The 17,621-nt window shown below is 42.6% G+C and overlaps 1 protein-coding gene across 3 annotated transcripts in view; it reads left to right on the top strand.

Annotated features, from left to right (window-relative positions):
• The window catches only part of RASGRF2 (Ras protein specific guanine nucleotide releasing factor 2), a 161,107-nt gene that overhangs the window by 107,729 nt on the left and 35,757 nt on the right, over positions 1 to 17,621 (top strand). For all 3 annotated transcript variants that reach the window (XM_061621701.1, XM_061621714.1, XM_061621709.1), the window contains exon 18: positions 11,212 to 11,318. In XM_061621701.1, the coding sequence (XP_061477685.1) occupies positions 11,212 to 11,318 (107 nt within the window). The remainder of the gene's footprint in view (positions 1 to 11,211; positions 11,319 to 17,621) is intronic.

Consider the following 17,621-nt stretch of genomic DNA (forward strand, 5'->3'; position numbering starts at 1 on the left):
GTTGTTCTTACTTGATCTCTCAGCAGCTTTTGATACCATTGACCATGGTATCCTTCTGGGCCAACTTGGTGAGATGGGTATTGGAGGCACTGTTTTACAGTGGTTCCGACCCTATCTCCAGGGTCGTTTTCAGAGAATAGCATTGGGTGACTGACTTTGAGGCCCCTGGCAGCTATGCTGTGGGGTGCCGCAGGGAACCATCTTGTCCCCCATGCTGTTTAACATCTATATGAAGCCCTTGGGAGCAGTCATCAGGAGCTTTGGGGCGAGGTGTCAGCAGTATGCTGATGATACCCAGCTCTATTTCTCTGTAACATCTGAATCAGGAGAGGCCATGCAAGCCCTGGACTGCTGCCTGGACTCAGTGGTGGGCTGGATGAGGGCCAATAAACTGAGTCTGAATCCTAGTAAGACGGAGGTGCTGTGGGTTGGTGGTTCCCGAGTTTGAATAATTGGTCAGTTGCCTGCTTTGGATGGGGTCATACTCCCTCTTAAAGAGCAGGTCCGTAGCCTGGGGGTGCTCCTGGATCCATCTTTGTCGCTAGAGGCCCAGGTGACCTCAGTGGCTAGGAGTGCCTTTTACCAGCTTCAGCTGGTGAGACAGCTGCGGCCGTTTCTGGACTGGGATAGCCTGCCAACTGTTGTCCACGCACTGGTAACCTGTAGGCTGGATTACTGTAATGCGCTCTATGTGGGGCTGCCCTTGAGGTTGGTCCAGAAGCTGCAGCTGGTGCAAAATGCGGCGGCAAGACTGCTCACTGGGGCAGGGTATCGCCAACATGTCACCCTGCTGCTGAAAGAATTGCACTGGCTGCCCATTTGCTACTGGGCCGAGTTCAAGGTTCTAGTTTTGGTGTACAAAGCCCTATACAGCTCGGGACCAGGATACCTGAAAGACCGTCTTACCCCTTATATACCCAGTTGATCACTCCTGCAGATACCATCAGGAGGTTCATTCTGCACAATATAGGAAATGGACCTTTAGTGTGGCAGCACCTACCCTGTGGAATTCCCTCCCTTTGAATATTAGGCAGGCGCCATCTCTGCTATCTTTTCGGCGCCTTTTGAAGACTTTCAAGTTGAGACCTACCCCAGTCTGCATCTGTGTCAGAATTGTTTAATATGTTTTTAACCCTTTTTTAAAGTTGTTTTTTTAAAAAATGTTTTTAATGCTGTTTTGTTTTAATGTATTTTAAGATCTGTTTTTATAATGTTTTAAAGTGTTTTAGTGCTTTTGTTTGCCACCCTGGGCTCCTGCCCGGAGGAAGGGCAGGAAACAAACAAACAAGCAAACAAATAAGCAGGCCTGGTGCCAGTGGGTGGCGAGGTTGGGAACTGGCTGAGGGCCCCTGCCACTACCTGAGGGCCCCTATGGCTAGGAGGGTAGAGCTCCCAGTCTGCAATCCCTGCCAGCATCGGGTCACGGATTGTGGAGCAAGAGCTCCGCTCTCCTAGCCAACATCACCCTGCACATGTGGGTGCTGGCAGGCATGTGTGCTGATGCGTGAGGTGGCAAAACCAGGCATATTTAAGTGTGTGTTTGCACGCGCACATGGGGGACGTGGTAACCTGAGGCGGGCTGGTGCTGACTCTGTGTGTAAGCAATATAGTGCTTGTTTGGGTTGTCTTCAACTAAGTCCTACTCGGAATACATCCACTGAAATTAATGAACCTATGTTAGTTGTGTTTATTAATTTCAGTGGGTCTACTCTGAGTAGGATTTGCATTGAATACCACCCAATATGTATAGCAACCTTAATTCCTAAGGGAAGTGATGTTTTTGTTAATTCATTATGCTGACCCTTATCAATTTTCACTGTTCACATTGTAATAATTCACAGTTTACAATACTGCTCCACAAGATTTGGACTCTCCATTCACACAGATGAAATATAGACCTAATTAAGTAATGAAATGTCTGTAATTAGCATAATAATATTTTACACAATTTTTAGTGTCATTCAGAATCTTTAGTTGGGACCAGCAGTTGCTGATCAGTACTAATTAAAACCATTAGCCAGTTCCTTTGTGTCACAATATTTGTTGTTGTTGATGATGACAATGATTTTTATTTTTATGTTTATTTTTTGGCACAAGCACTATAATAGCAGCATTAACCTGACACAGTTTGCACAAAATTATTTGAATAGAATAATTTGGATACATTATATTTTTATTTATTTATTTATTTATTATTTGATTTATATCCCACCCTTCCTCCCAGCTGGAGCCCAGGGCGGCAAACAAAAGCACTACAAACACTTTAAAATGTCATAAAAACAGACTTTAAAATATATTAAAACAAAAAGAAATCTTTAAAAACATTTTTAAAAGCTTTCAAAACTTTTTTTAAAAAAGGTTAAAGCATTTTTTTTTTTTAAAAGAGAAGGTTTAAAAACATATTAAAAAGTAATACCAACTCAGATGCAGACTGGGATAGGTCTCAAAGAGTAAATAAATTAATGATTTATTCTTGGGATAATTTGATGTCAGAAGTTACAATAGATTAAAAAGAAGCAAAACAGCAAAGAATCTTCTGACACCTTTAATGTTAAAGTATTTATTGTGCCATAAGCTTTCATGGACTAGAGCCCACTTCTTCAGATGCATAAAGTGTTATCAGGTGGCATATAGATACTTGCATAGCTACAGAAAGAAAAATGTAAACAGAAGACAATAAGGAATAGAAACAGAAGGCAGAGTTGCAACATATGTTAAAAATACATATCCCTGCACAGAAATACAGGAAGCTGAGCTTGATAGCCCCACCGAGAGTATCTGTCTTAAAATAAATGGGGCAGGGAATAAAAGGAACATGGTGGTTGGAGTCTACTACCAACCACCCAATCAAGGAGAAGACAAGGATGAAACATTTGAAAAGCAAATTGCTAATGTTTCAAGGAGGCATTTTGTAGCAGTAATGAGGGACTTCAACTATCCCAATATGTGTTGGGGGACAAATTCTACCAAACATGGCCCCTCCAAGAAATTCCTGGCTTGTGTTGTGATAACATTCTCCTACAGAAAGTGGAGGAAGGAACTAGAGGATCAGCTGTCCTTGACTTCATTGTAACCAATAGAGATGAAGTGGCAGTTACAGGAACTGTGGGGGAAAGTGACTATATTATACTTGAGTTCTTTATTTTAAAGGAAGCAAAAGCTGAGAGTAGCCGTACATGTATCCTGGACTTCAGGAAAGCCAATTTTAATAAACCCAGAACAATGATAAATAAGTTTCCATGGCAAACGACCCTAATGATGAGCCGCCCCCCTGGCTTGAGAGGCCACCGGTCCAAGTGAGTGAAGAAAGCAAGGCAAGCAGGCAGGCACGCACCTTGCCTGCCTTCGTTGCCACCGCCGCTGCTGGTGGAATGGGCCACTTCTGTACAAACAGGCCCAGGCTTGGCTGGTGGCGCCTGGAGCCTTTTGCTGAAGGAGTCCTCTGCGAGGAGCGGTGGCGGCAGAGACCAAGATCATCTACCATCTGGACGACCAGGAGACGCCGTACCTGGTGAAGCTGCCCATCCTGGCCGAGTGGGTGACACTGGGTGACTTCAAGGCACTCCTCAACCGGCCCAACTACAAGTTCTACTTCAAGTCTATGGACAATGATTTGGGGGAAGAATCCGATGATGTTGGTGAGCGAATCCTTTACAACAGCTGCTCAATGTTTGAGGACTAAAATTCTTGAAGTGGCAGTACTACATCTTGAGGACAGATTATCTCCAGGCTTGTAAAGAACCTTTTTTTTTAACAATGTTAATATTTTCTTATTTAAATTTTTCTGCACTATATTCTATTCTGATGTATATTTTGTATTTGTGTGTGTGTGTGTGTGTGTATGAGCCGCCTTCAGGGCCTTTTGGCCAAAAGGCGGCACAGAAATAGAATGAAGGAAGGAAGGAAGGAAGGAAGGAAGGAAGGAAGGAAGGAAGGAGAAGTCCAACATGGGTAGGAGTTTCTAAAAAAGGAAATTCTAAAGCCACAATTGCAAACAATTTTAACAAGGAAAAAAAGGTGGAAGATAGCAGAAGAAGCCAATGTGGCTTCACAAAAAGCTTAGAAATTACCTGAAAACAAAAAGGACACACGAGGGAGAAGGAAGGCCAGGCTACAAAGGAAGAGTAAAGACAAGTAGCACAGAATTGCAGGAATGCCATCAGGAAGGCTAAAGCTGAGAATGAGCTTACTTTAGCGAGGGATGCTAAAAACAGCACAAAAGCTTTCTTCAGCTATATCCATAATAAAAGACCGTGAAAAGAAATGGTGGTACAGCTACTCAGGGAGGATGACAAAATGAAAACAGATGACAAAGACAAGGGAAAAGTTCTCAGTTCCTACTTTGGCTCAGTCTTCTCCCAAAATAGGGTCTATGACCCTCCTGGCAAACGTGTCATGAGCCCTGCTGGGAGGGGGTGAACAGACAAGAGCGAGGCACAAGATGAGGACTTGGACTGGAATGAAGAACCTGGGGAGGAGCCATGTGGAGAAACAGACTTGGAAGGCACCACAGCTCCAGTCCTTGACAGCTGAGCCCCCACAACTCTGGACACCATTGTGGGAGCTCAACCTGGCCCATTAGATGCTTTCTAGCCAGGCACCCCCCCACTCCCAGCGCCCAGGCTGTCAGCAGCCTCCCTCTGTCAGAGGGGAAGATGAGAAGGTGGCGGAGGCCCTGCCTTCGCCTCACGCCAGGAGACCAATGAGGCAGGAAATTCAGCAGGTTCACTTAAGGCAGAGCCTTCACTTACGTGCGCACTCTCAGCATTGACAGTTGGCATACGCAGGCAGGAAGTTCACCCAGCCATACTTAAGCTGACTTGGGGGGGGAGAAGAGCAGTTGCTGAGTCAGTCTTAGAGTTGCAAAGTCATGTTTAGCTAGTTCTAGAGAGATGCCGAGTTTTGAGTAAACATAGATGGTGCGGCCGCATTTGGAATACTGTGTACAGTTCTGGTCGCCTCATCTCAAAAAGAATATTATAGAGTTGGAAAAGGTTCAGAAGAGGGCAACCAGAATGATCAAGGGGATGGAGCCGACTCCCTTATGAGGAAAGGTTGCAGCATTTGGGACTTTTTACTTTAGAGAAAAGGCGGGTCAGAGGAGACATGATAGAAGTGTATAAAATTATGCATGGCATTGAGAAAGTGGATAGAGAAAAGTTTTTCTCCCTCTCTCATAATACTAGAACTCGTGGACATTCAAAGAAGCTGAATGTTGGAAGATTCAGAACAGACAAAAGGAAGTACTTCTTTACTCAGCGCATAGTTAAACTATGGAATTTGCTCCCACAAGACGCAGTAATGGCCACCAGCTTGGATGGCTTTAAAAGAAGATTAGACAAATTCATGGAGGACAGGGCTATCAATGGCTACTAGCCGTGATGGCTGTGCTCTGCCACCCTAGTCAGAGGCAGCATGCTTCTGAAAACCAGTTGCCGGAAGCCTCAGGAGGGGAGAGTGTTCTTGCACTCGGGTCCTGCTTGCGGGCTTTCCCCAGGCACCTGATTGGCCACTGTGAGAACAAGATGCTGGACTAGATGGGCCACTGGCCTGATCCAGCAGGCTCTTCTTATGTTCTTATGTTCTTAGATAGATTCATGAAGCATACTATATTGAAGCTGTCTCTTACTACGATAAAAGAAAAAAACACAACCATGTCTGAATCTGATTTCTTTAACTTTGGGCAGGACAACTTGAAGCTTAAGGGGCAGGATTGCAGCTTGGCGTTGATAGACAAATGGTTAAGGAATACCTAATTACTTTCAATGAGTTCAAATCGCCAGGGCCTGATGAACTGCATCCTAGAGTATTGAAGGAACTGGCTGAAGAACTCTTGGAACCACTGTCTATTATCTTTGTGAAAGTATGGAGGATGGGTGAAGTGCTGGATGACTGGAGGAGAGCTAATGCTGTCCCTATCTTCAAAAAGGGCAAAAAGAAGGAACCTAGAAACTACAGACTAATCAGCCTGACATCAATCAAATTCTGGAGCAGATTATAAAGCGGTCAGTTTGTAAGCACCTCCCTTGTAGACTGTGGGAATGCTGTGGACATAATATTGACTTCAGCAAAGCTTTTGACAAAGTGCCCCATGATATTCTGATTAGCAAGATAGCTAAATGTGGGCTGGATGGAACAACTTTCTGGTGGAACTACTGTTGGATACAGAATCTTACTCAAAGAGTGTTTCTCAAAGTGGGGAGAGGTAATAGACAGGGTACTGCAGGACTCAGTCATCGGCCCAGTGCTCTTCAGCATTTCTATTAATGACTTGGATGAGGAGATGCAGGGAACACTTATCAAATTTTCAGGTGATCAGGTGATCCAAAATTGGAAGGAATAGCTAAGGCCCTGAAGAACAGAAACAAAATTCAAAGTGATCTTGATAGGCTGGAGCAGTGGGTTGAAAACAACGGAATGAAATTTAACAGGGATAAAGAGAAAGTTCTAAACCTAAGAAAAAGAAACCAAGTACACACTTATAAGATGGGAGATACTTGGCTCAGCAACACTACATGCGAGAAGGATCTTGGAATTGTTGTTAATCACAAGCTAAATATGAGCCAACAATGCAATGTGGCTGCAAATAAGACAAATGTTATTTTAGGGTGCATTAACAGAACTATAGTTTCCAAATTGTGTGAAGTACTAGTTCCTGTCTATTTGGCACTGGTTAGGCCTCAACTTGAGTACTGCGTCCAGGTCTGGACACTGCAGTTTAAGAAGGATGCAGACAAACTGGAACAGGTTCAGAAGGGGCAACAAGGATGATCAGGGGACTGGAAACAAAGTCTTATGAGGAGAGACTGAAAGAACTAGGCATGTTTAGTCTTGAGAAGAGAAGAGTGAGGGGAGATATTGCAGTCTTCAAGTACTTGAAAGGTTGTCACACAGGGGAATGCCAGGATCTCTTCTTCATCATCCAGAGCGCAGGACATGGAATAATGGACTCAAGTTACAGGAAGCCAGATTTTGGCTGAATATCAGGAAAAACATCCTGTTAGTGTGGTAAGACAGTGGGACCAATTATTTAGGAAGGTGGTGGGCTCTCCAACACTGGAGGCATCCAAGAGGCAGCTGGACAGCCACCTGCTGGGTATGCTTTTGTATTCCTGTATTGATCAGGGGCTGGACTCAATGGCCTCATAGGCCTCTTCCAACTCTACTGTTCTGTGATTCTATGAATCAAATGGCCTTGAAATGCAAGGGATACAAGCCTCTTTAACATGTTAATTTCATGAATTATCACATGATTAAGCTTCAGTCAACTGATCGAATAATTTACTCTCCTGATTAGATTGCTGGTTAGTACTTGACTGTGTTTTTCTTTTGCTCTTGTAGTGTTTACATTTTTATTTTTTTCATTTTGGGTTGTTGCACAGTGCTTTGGCAAGAAAAGCACTGTAACAGTTTTAATATAAATAAGTAAATAAAAGCGTTCTATTACTGTAATGCTGGAGAATATCACCAAATGTAGCTTCTACCAATCTGTAGAGCTATCAAAGCTGCAAACAGTTTCTTATGCTGGCAATCGAACACACCCTTATGGTGCACAATATGTGCTGTTTTTGCTAGAATGTGGCATGGTGGTATGTCCACAATTAAGACTGTATTTTCCATCAATTAAGTTTTTGGTCTTTGCATTTTTCCCTTATTTATTTCCATCTGAAATTTACATATTTATCATATTTCCCTCCAAAGATTACCATTTTTAGATCGTCTAAGATGGCAATAATAAGCAGAGAATTAATGCACTTAAATCTGTCCTTAAATTTTATACCCATGAACATTATTCTTTTTTCTTTCTTTCAATAATTATTTTATCAGTTTGAATAGATGTCTATTTTTGTTCCAGAACCAAGAGCTGTTTTGAATCTAGAGAACTGTTGCTTAGCAATCCTATCTAATGGTTGGGCAAATGCTCTCCTTCAAACTGAGGCAAACTGCACCACACAGCTTTTATTAAGCAGTAAGCTTCTATTAAAATGGTAATTATCAGAAGAAGATAAAGAGGACTGCAGCCCGTTAATAAATACATCTTCTGCTGTAAGAGGAGGACTGAAAGCACTGGGACCTCCAAGGCAAATCACAGAGTCCCTTCCTGAGTAAAGTTGCACTTTTGAGATTTTAATAAGTGCCGTCTGTGGCCAGACAGTAGAGTAAAAGAGAGGAAGACAATGCATGGGCAGTGGTGCTTTCTGCACTCAGTGGAAAGGTGCAACAGAGACAAAGTCATCTGTGAGAAACCTAAAAACTGTGTGCGTGTGTGTATGCACAGTATGACCAGTCAGAAATACAAGGCAAAAATCTAGTGTACTGAAATGACTGATATAAGGGGTCTGTCTGTGAAGATATAAATGACCCACTGGCATTTATATATCATGGAAATTTGTTGCCAATATATATTGCATTTTGAAATTTACTAGTAGTCTGTTCTATCTTATTTTGCCTGAATTTTTGTTTCCAAATTTTTGAAAATAAAAGCAGGATTCATATTTCTCTAGACCTTTATGTTTGCACTTCTTTGTTATTTGCATTTTCCCATGTTGGCTCCCTTTTATTTCTTTAATAAGCTTCAGAAACAATTTAAAAATTACAGCTGATGTTCATTTAGTTATAAATGTTGTAGTAACAAACTTACAGAGGGTTTTTCAGTTGTGGCCCCCACCTTGTGGAACTCCCTCCCAAATGATCTCCACTATGCCCCTTCCATGATGAGTTTCCGCCAGGCCTTGAAGACCTGGCTCTTCAGGCAGGCTTTTGGGGTTGGCTAGACTTTATCTTCATTGTTTTTAGATTTTTAATGTCTAGGTATTGTATGCCTATTTTGTACGTCACCCAGAGTGGCTGGACAGCCAGCCAGATGGGCGACTAATAAATTCAATAAATAAAATAAAATAAATAAATCCAAATGATGGGGAGCTGGCAGAAGGGGGGGCAATGGAGGAGAAGCCAGCAGAAAGCCCCACGGGATCCTCCTCCCACTTGGGAACCGCATGTACGAGCCAGCCTTGAAGTAGTGGCTCAGACAAACAGGCCTCCTGGGGAGTACATGTTCCCTTGTAGGCCATGATGGGAATGTTTTTATTGTGCTGGTGGAGTTTCCAAGCAGATTGGGAGACGGGGGAGAGCTCCAAATGTGAGGAGGATCTCGTACAAGTCCCCTCTGCAGCTCCGCCCCCAGAATGCCCCTTTTTCGGGGCTTCTGCCGGCCCTCTGTCTGCCAGGCTGGCCGTCCCGGTGGATCCCTGGCAGCACCGACAGGCTTCCGCCAGTGGAGGCCAGCGATGCCAGACGAGGGAAGCTCGGAGAATGGCAACAAGGGAGAGGGCCTTCTCAGTGGTGGCCCCCAAATTATGGAATGATGTTTCTGATGAGGTGCACCTGGCGCCAACACTGTTATCTTTTTGGCGCCAGGTCAAGACTTTCCTCTTCTCCCAGGCATTTTAGCATGTGTTTTATATTGTTTTAAATTTTAAAATTGTGTTTTAAATTGTTTTTTTAAAAGATGTATCTTAAATTGTATTTGTTTTTAGTTACTGTAAACCGCCCAGAGAGCTTCGGCTATGGGGCGGTATACAAGTATAATAAATAAATAAATAAATAGCCATCAGGTCAAGGGAAAGGTTAAGTATATCTTAAAATATAATCTTTTATTAAAATCAATAACAAAAATATTTTGTATACTGCCTGTACCCTGGAACTATCCAGAGCAGAGGACCTATTATGATAGTCTATCCCAGGGACAGAAACAGCCCTGGTCACCCTGGCAGATTATCTATGAGATCTGGATGGGAAGTTGATCCCTGTTGGTTCTCCTGCACCTCTCAACAGCTTTTGATACCATCAGTCATGGTGCCCTTCTGGAACATCTTGCCAGGATAGGACTTGGGGTCATGGAGTGATGGAGGGGCAGTTCCACAGTGTTGGGGTACTCCTTTTTGATGCCTTGGCCATTGGTCTTTGATGTTCACCAGGTTCTGTCTACATAAATTGCTGGGATAAATTGTCTGGAAATTTGGAATCTGATGTCACCAGTATGCAGATGACACTCAGCTCTTGCTCTTCTTTCCATCTCAGTGCAGTGAGACTGTAGAAATTCTGAACTGGTGGTTGGGGAACAGTAACGGGCTGTGTGTGAGCAAACAAACTGAAGTTTAATCCAGACAAGACAGAAGTTAGTAGAATTGCACTCCCCTTGAAAACAGGTGATCTGAGAGTTCTCATGGATCCAGACTTAATCTGTGTGATGGCCACAGCCAGGTGTGCATTTGCCCAATTTAGGCTAGTGATATCATATGTGGAGTATTGCAATGAGCTCTGTGGTGCTGCTTTTTAAAATTGTCTTTAAATTTTAATTGGTCCAGAATGAAGTGTCCAGGTTGTTAACACAGGACACCTATTATTTATTTATTTATTTATTTATTTATTTATTTAATTAAGCTTATATACCGCCCGACTAGCAACAGCTCTCTATTAGAAGTATGCAACTCACTTCCTATATAACAGCTACTTATTTCCAGTTTGTTTCAAGTCCACTTCACACGAGCACATACACTGGTTTCCTTAGTGTAGATATCCACACCAAATACATAGACATCCTGGGGCAGGGCCAGCAGTGTGCCTGATGTCAAGGGTAATTGATACTCCATTTATGTGATTCTCATGAAAAGGGAAGTACAAAGAAACCTGTTCCTGCATGTGTCCATGGTTTGACTGGAAACCATGTGTGCAAATGGGGGTTATGTGCGCAGTTGCCCAGTCTGATCCAAGCTTGGTCCATATGTGTGAAACCGTTTCAAGAAGTTTAAAGTCCTGACACTCAGCTGCTTAGGAGGGTGGCTATATTCCCTGTTTCCTACTAGTTTCTTGTCCTTTTGGATTGGAGGAAGTATTTTTCTTCTACGTTATTATAGTATAATATTTAACACATATTCAGAGTTTATGATGTTCAAGACTGTATAAAGGAGCATGCAACAGGTTCAGGCAATTTTTTTAAAAAAAATTATAAACGTATGAATCTTCTCCCTACCTGGACGTTCTGTCTACATCTCATATAATATAAACGTGTTAGCATTCAAGGAGAATGTTTAAAATATGCAATGAGTTAATAGGCTATATATTGAAAAAAATTCCTTTGGTGATTCTCATAATTTTTCCTTTCATCTAACTGCATTTATTTCACTATGAACTATCTTTTCAACTGTGTAGGGTTTAATAACTCTGAACGAACATGTGATAAGGAATTCATAATATGTCGAGCAGCCACTAATCGTGTCCTGAATGTCCTTCGCCACTGGGTCTCAAAACATTCTCAGGTACTTTTTGTGTTACACTTTGCCAGGAAAATTTCCATCATGTCAAAGAGTTGTGCTTCTTTTGTGTTGTTTGTATGTTGTGTACATTTTCCCTCAGTGGTACAGAATTGTCAATTTGGGGCCATATGCTAGGCATTAAAGCTTTGTAATATTACAAAATAATATAATTTTTGCAGTACAACCTCATAATAGTTTTGTAGATATTGCTGCTGTATAATTAGCAGAAAGCAAAGGGGTTTTTTGATATTACAGTTGAGCTTTTACTCAAAGGAATGCTCCTGCAAGTCACTGTTGTGAATAAACAAATAAGAACAGTTTGTACATATAATTTCTGAGGCAGACACAGAATTGCCAAAAATCCAGCACTGGATCAACAAAATATGCTTACACTATGACTAGTTATTGTAATAGCCACAGTTCATTTTCTTGTATGACTTGGGCTTGAAATTCCAAAGAACAGCACCATTGCATGGTTATTCATGGATGATTCAAACATATCTTGATTGGGCTGTCTCCTGCAATGGATCCCATAGAGACTTCATGCCCTGCTCTATGAAACATCACTTTTTTCTTTGGTGACTTCTATGTTAACAGAAGAAGAGTCCTGCTGGATCAGACCAAAGGCCTATTTAGTACAGCATCCTGTTTTCCACAGTGGCTGACCAGATGCCTATGGGAAGCCCACAAGCGAGATATGAGGGCAATAGCTTTCTCCTGCTGCTGTTTCCCAGCAGGTGGTATTCAAAGGCACACTACCTCTGATCCTGGAAGTAGTATATAGCCATCATGACTAGTACCCGTTGGTAGTCTTAACAATGGAGGCTGGTCCATTGGGGCAAGTGGGCACTGCCCCACCAATCTCAGCCTGCCCTTCCTTGCCTGCCTTCTTATACCCGGTCCAGGGAGTGGCACTGCTTGTCATCTTCCTCTTCCTTAGTCTTAGTGTGCCCTTGCACAACTCAGCAGGTAGGAAGATGGAAGACAAAACTATAATTAGTTGCCTTTGCCTATAATTGGCTCTGGCTTCACCTACTGTTGAGCTCTCTGCCCTACTAGTTGTAGTGGCACCAGCCACCACTGAGTCATATGCTCCATGATGGATGACTAGCATTTGATCTAGCACCATATATCAAGCTTATCATTTTAAATAAATATGTTACTACAAAAATAATGTAAGTAAGTCTCCGGTATCTTTTCTGTTTGTGAATGTGGTAGGGATCACGTGAGAGAAAGTGATGTTTTTTGCACTTATTAAAATCTATTCTCCATAAAACTATATCCAATTATTGCATGTTGTGTTCAATGAAATGTTTTCAAGTAGGCCTGTATAGTAATGAAGCTTGAAGGACCTAGCTGCATCAATACTGGCATGAGCAGTTCCTCCCAAAATGGACCACATACATTAGAGAGTTGTGTCATGGTTATTTACTGAATTTCACATTGTTATATGCCTTCAAGTCAATTATGACTTATGGCGACCATATGAATCTTTTTGGATATATTCATAGGGTTTTCATGATGTTTTGCTCCAAGCAGCAGATAAGACTCTGTGAGTTCATATGGTTTCTTCTCTCATATGCACAAGATACATAGAGAGCCAGGCCTATGAATTAGGCAGTTTTAAGGAGTTTTCTAAGTCTCATATTCAGAGCTTGGAAATGTTACTTTTTTGAACTACAACTCCAATCAGCCCAATCCAGTGGCCATGCTGGCTAGGGCTGATGGGAGTTGTAGTTTAAAAAAGTAACTTTTCCAAGCTCTCTCATATTATACAGCCACAAGAGTGGTTGTATACTATAGCCAGTGGGGATTTTTCACATTCCGCAATGTTAAATTGAAAATATCCCCCATGCCATTCTGATGCTTCCCATAAGCTCATTTCAAAACAAAACCTTACAAAGCTTATAGTCCTCAACTCAGAAACACTTGCTTAACAACCCTCTCAGTTTTCATGGTGACACACAAAACAGTCAGAGAGAATAGACAGTTCAAAGTCTAAAAAGAGGGGAAAAAACCCAGAGCCCTTTTGGACATTTTTCTCTGAGAGTTCTCATAATCTGTTGAAATTCATTAAAAATCAGCTATGTTCACAGAGTACCTGTAATCCTAATACTGACCTTGCCCCATACTCTGACCTTCATCTTCTGCAGTTTAAAAGTAAAAAAAATGCCTGGCTGATTTTTAATTAATTTAATAAATTTTGGCTGGGACCCTATGATAAGCCTGGGCATGCTCAGTAAGAACCAACTGTCGGTGTTCTAAAAGCCAGACTCACAGCTGCTGGGCTTGCGTAATCAGGGGGCCACACCAGACTTTGATTTCACTTGAGACAGTCATGGCTTCCCTCAGAGAATCCTGGGAAGTGTAGTTTGTGAAGGGTGTTGAGAGGAGACTCCTGTTCCACTGAGAGAGCTTCAGTGGCCAGACTGGTTTAACAGTCAGCCACTCTGATTGAAGTCTGTAAGGGGAACAGGGTGTCTCCTAGCAACTCTCAGTACCCTTCACTAACTACACTTCCCAGGATTCTTTGAGAGAAGCCATGACTGTCCAAAGTGAAATAAAGGCCTGGTGTGGTTATGGCCAGGGGCAGCTTTGGTTTAAATTTGGGTGGGAGGCTACATTTACCTGCTGTAGAATAAAAAGGTGGGGGAAAGGCTGAAAAACAGTGATACTGTTCACAATATTTTCCTTTTGGAAAGGGGCTTCCCCTTTGCCCAGTGCCCACCCACCCAATCTCCTCCCCTCCCCTCCCTGCCCCTCCCCCAGGTCAGTGTTCGACTATGACCTGGGAGACCAGGATTCGAAACCATCTCTTGTTTGGCCTTCCTCTTTTTCTACTCCCTTCTGTTTTTCCCAGCATTATTGTCTTTTCTAGTGAACCCTGTCTTCTCATTATGTGTCCAAAGTATGATAACCTCAGTTTCATCATTTTAGCTTGTAGTGGTAGTTATGGTTTAAACTTTAAAGTTACATAAATCTTCTGTTGTCATTAATTTAGTCTTCTTGACGTTCAGCTGTAGTCCTGCTTCTGTGCTTTCCTCTTTATCTATCAACAGCATTAGTTTCAAATCATTACTGGTTCTTCTAGTAGTATGGTATCGTCTCCATATCTTAAATTATTGATATTTCTCCCTCCAATTTTCACACCTCCTTCATCTTGGTTCAATCCTGCTTTCCGTATGATATGTTCTGCATATAGATTAAACAAATAGGGTGATAAAATACACCCCTGTCTCACACCCTTTCTGATTGGGAACCAATCGGTTTCTCCATATTCTGTCCTTACAGTAGCCTCTTGTCCAGAGTATAGATTGTGCATCAGGACAATCAGATGTGTGGCACCCCCATTTCTTTTAATGCATTCCATAGTTTTTCATGATCTATACAGTCAAAGGTAATCTGTAAAGCACAGGGTGATTTTCTTCTGAAATTCCTTGGTCCGTTCCATTATCCAACATATGTTTGTGATCTGATCTCTGGTGCCTCTTCCCTTTCTAAATCCAGCTTGGACGTCTGGCATTTCTCGCTCCATATATGGTAAAAGCCTTTGTTGTAGAATCTTGAGCATTACTTTACTTGCATGGGATATTAAGGCAATAGTTTGATAATTACTGCAATATTCCTGTATTGACCATTTGGTGAGGTCCACATGGACAGTCTTCTTTTCGGTTGCTCAAAAAATTCAATAAGAATTCAATAAGTCTTTTTCCTACTTCATTTCTATCTCCTAAGCCCCATTTCCCCACAATTCCCAGTTCTTCTCTGTTCCTTACTTTTGCATTTCAGTGCCCCATGATTATCAGAACATCTTGTTTTGGTGTGTGATCAATTTTTTTCCTGTACTTCTGTGTAAACTGCCCAATTCTTCTTCTGTGTTTGCCGTTGGAGCGTAGACTTGGATGATGGCTATGTCAATAGGTTTCCCATTTAATCTTATTGATATCACGCACTCAGACCTTGCATTGTAGCATCTAATTGCTTTTGCTACATCACTTCTCACTATTAAAGCAACCCCATTTCTTCTTAATTTCTCATTTCCTGCATAAAATATTTTGTAGTTGCCTGATTGAAAATGTCCCATTCCTGTCCATTTTAATTCACTCACGCCAAGTATTGTAATGTTGATGCGCTCCATTTCTTGCTTGACAATTTCTAACTTTCCCTGGTTCATGCTTCCCACATTCCATGTTCCTATTGTATACGTTGTACTACTCTGGACTCTCCTTTCACATCTGTGACCATCAGCCTCTGGGCTTCCATTTGGCTTTGACCCAGTGGTGTCATTAGTCACAGCGCTACTCGTACTTGACTGTTATTCTTCCCCAGTAGCTCACTGAGTGCCATCTGACCTGGGGGTCTCATCTTCCAGCACTATCTTGTGTTGCATTTTGGATACTCTGTTCATAGGGTTTTCATGGTAACAGGTATTCAGAGGTGGTTTACCATTGCCTTCCTCTGAGTCTGGTTGCATCTTAGTCTGGTGTCTCAGTTTTGACCATTCTTGTTCTAGACTCCTGACGGCACTGCTCTCAGCTTCTTAAGCACTCTCAAACCCCCTTACCACGTTAAGGTGTGAATCCTAGAGGAGGAGTAATTTTCTAACAAATCCTTTTTCTAACACAGTTCCTGAGTTAATGCAGTGACTTACATGAAGCATCATCATCTCTATTACATGTATGGAGTGTATAGGACTCCTTCAGAAACTGAAGCAAGCAAGCAGCAACCTTCAGGGTGAAGTGACAGAAAAGCATAGACACACCATCCCATTTTGTGTTGTATGTTAGGAGAGTGGTGACACATGGGTGGGGCACAGCCATCCAGTCAAAAGGGGCAATGGAGGTACAGGGTATCAACAAGTAGGCTGAATCCCTTGGAGATAGGATGTGCCACAACCCCTGAATCAAGCAGCAACCAAGACATAGATTTGGAGGCTTCAGAAGCATCAGCTAAGAAGTCAGATCAAGTTCAGGGCCCTGGGCTGCCTGCTAGAGATCAGAATTATCACTGCATCTGGCGCTGTTGGACAGGATCCTCCAGAACCATCTCCCAACCACAGGGCTTGTAGGGCCAGAGCCCGGAACCTTATAGGTGCCTTCTCCTGAGGAGTCAGATGCCTCCTACCACACTTCACCAGTCCAGGGGCACAGGGAGTGCACCAGGAGGGAGGCCATGTAACGTAGGAGGACTGCTCATTTTAAGGCTAGAGGGTTGGTCCTTTAAGGCTGTGAAGTTCTTCACAAAAGTATGGAGCCTAGAGGAGGTATTAAGTTGCTCACTTGGAGCTATCCATGGTCCTGCAACCACTGACCTGCCTTGCCTCCTTCTCCATGGGTTCTGGCATCAGACTTGAACACAACAGGATGCTTACCACTTGCTATCAGCTGTGTGGTACTGCCAGGTTGCTACGGGATGACACCCTTTTACTTTTTTAGAGCCCTCCTGAGTCCCTCTGACTCCAGCGCTACAGCACTATATCAGGATTAGTCCCTTTTCATGCTGATAGGCTCCCATTGTCTGTTGTTGTGGGAGAGAGAATCACTACAAGTAGAATCATGAGAAAGTGAGGACAACAACAGTGTATGAGAGAGAGGAGTTTACAGAGGGTGGGCATCCAACCTGCCCACATATTTACTTTGTTTAATTCTTTAGGCAAAGGGTCCCAAACTGTGATCTGTGCATCCTTTCCCCCTTGGGGTTATTTTTTAAAAAATCTATGCTGGGACTATCTGGAGAGGGGGTGTTACAGCCCATTCCTATGCATGCTTACTCAAAAGTAAATCCAACTGAGTTCAATGAGGACTTACTCCTAAGTAAAAGTGCCTTGAATTCCAGCCTGATAGCCCATTCCAGTGCATGCTTACTCAGAAGTAAGTCCCATGGTGTTCAGTGAGCTTACTTACCAGTTATGTGTGTATCTCAATAACAGCCGAAGGAAGATCATCTAGAAACTCTACAGCGCAAACAAAAGCCCATGCAAATGATCTTGCGGGCAGCCGGGGGGGGGGGAAGCTCCACTCTAAAACAGTAACTAGGAAACTTCTTAGATTTGTACCTTACTCTTTTGGAGCAATCATTGCTGTAACATGGGAGTGCAACATTCATTCATCAGTTCACAGCTCTTGATTTTCAACAACATTATTTTTAAAAATGAATTAATATCTGCCTCGCCTTTAAAACATTCTTAAAATCACTGACAGCACATTTTTTTACATGTCTACTTAGCAGTAAGCCCCACTGAATTCAATGGAGCTCACTCCCAGCAGGACCAGGTGAGGCAGACCAATGAGATCTGCCCTGCATGGA

Source organism: Rhineura floridana, chromosome 1 (genome assembly GCF_030035675.1).
Source record: "Rhineura floridana isolate rRhiFlo1 chromosome 1, rRhiFlo1.hap2, whole genome shotgun sequence".
NCBI classification, from domain to species: domain Eukaryota; kingdom Metazoa; phylum Chordata; class Lepidosauria; order Squamata; family Rhineuridae; genus Rhineura; species Rhineura floridana.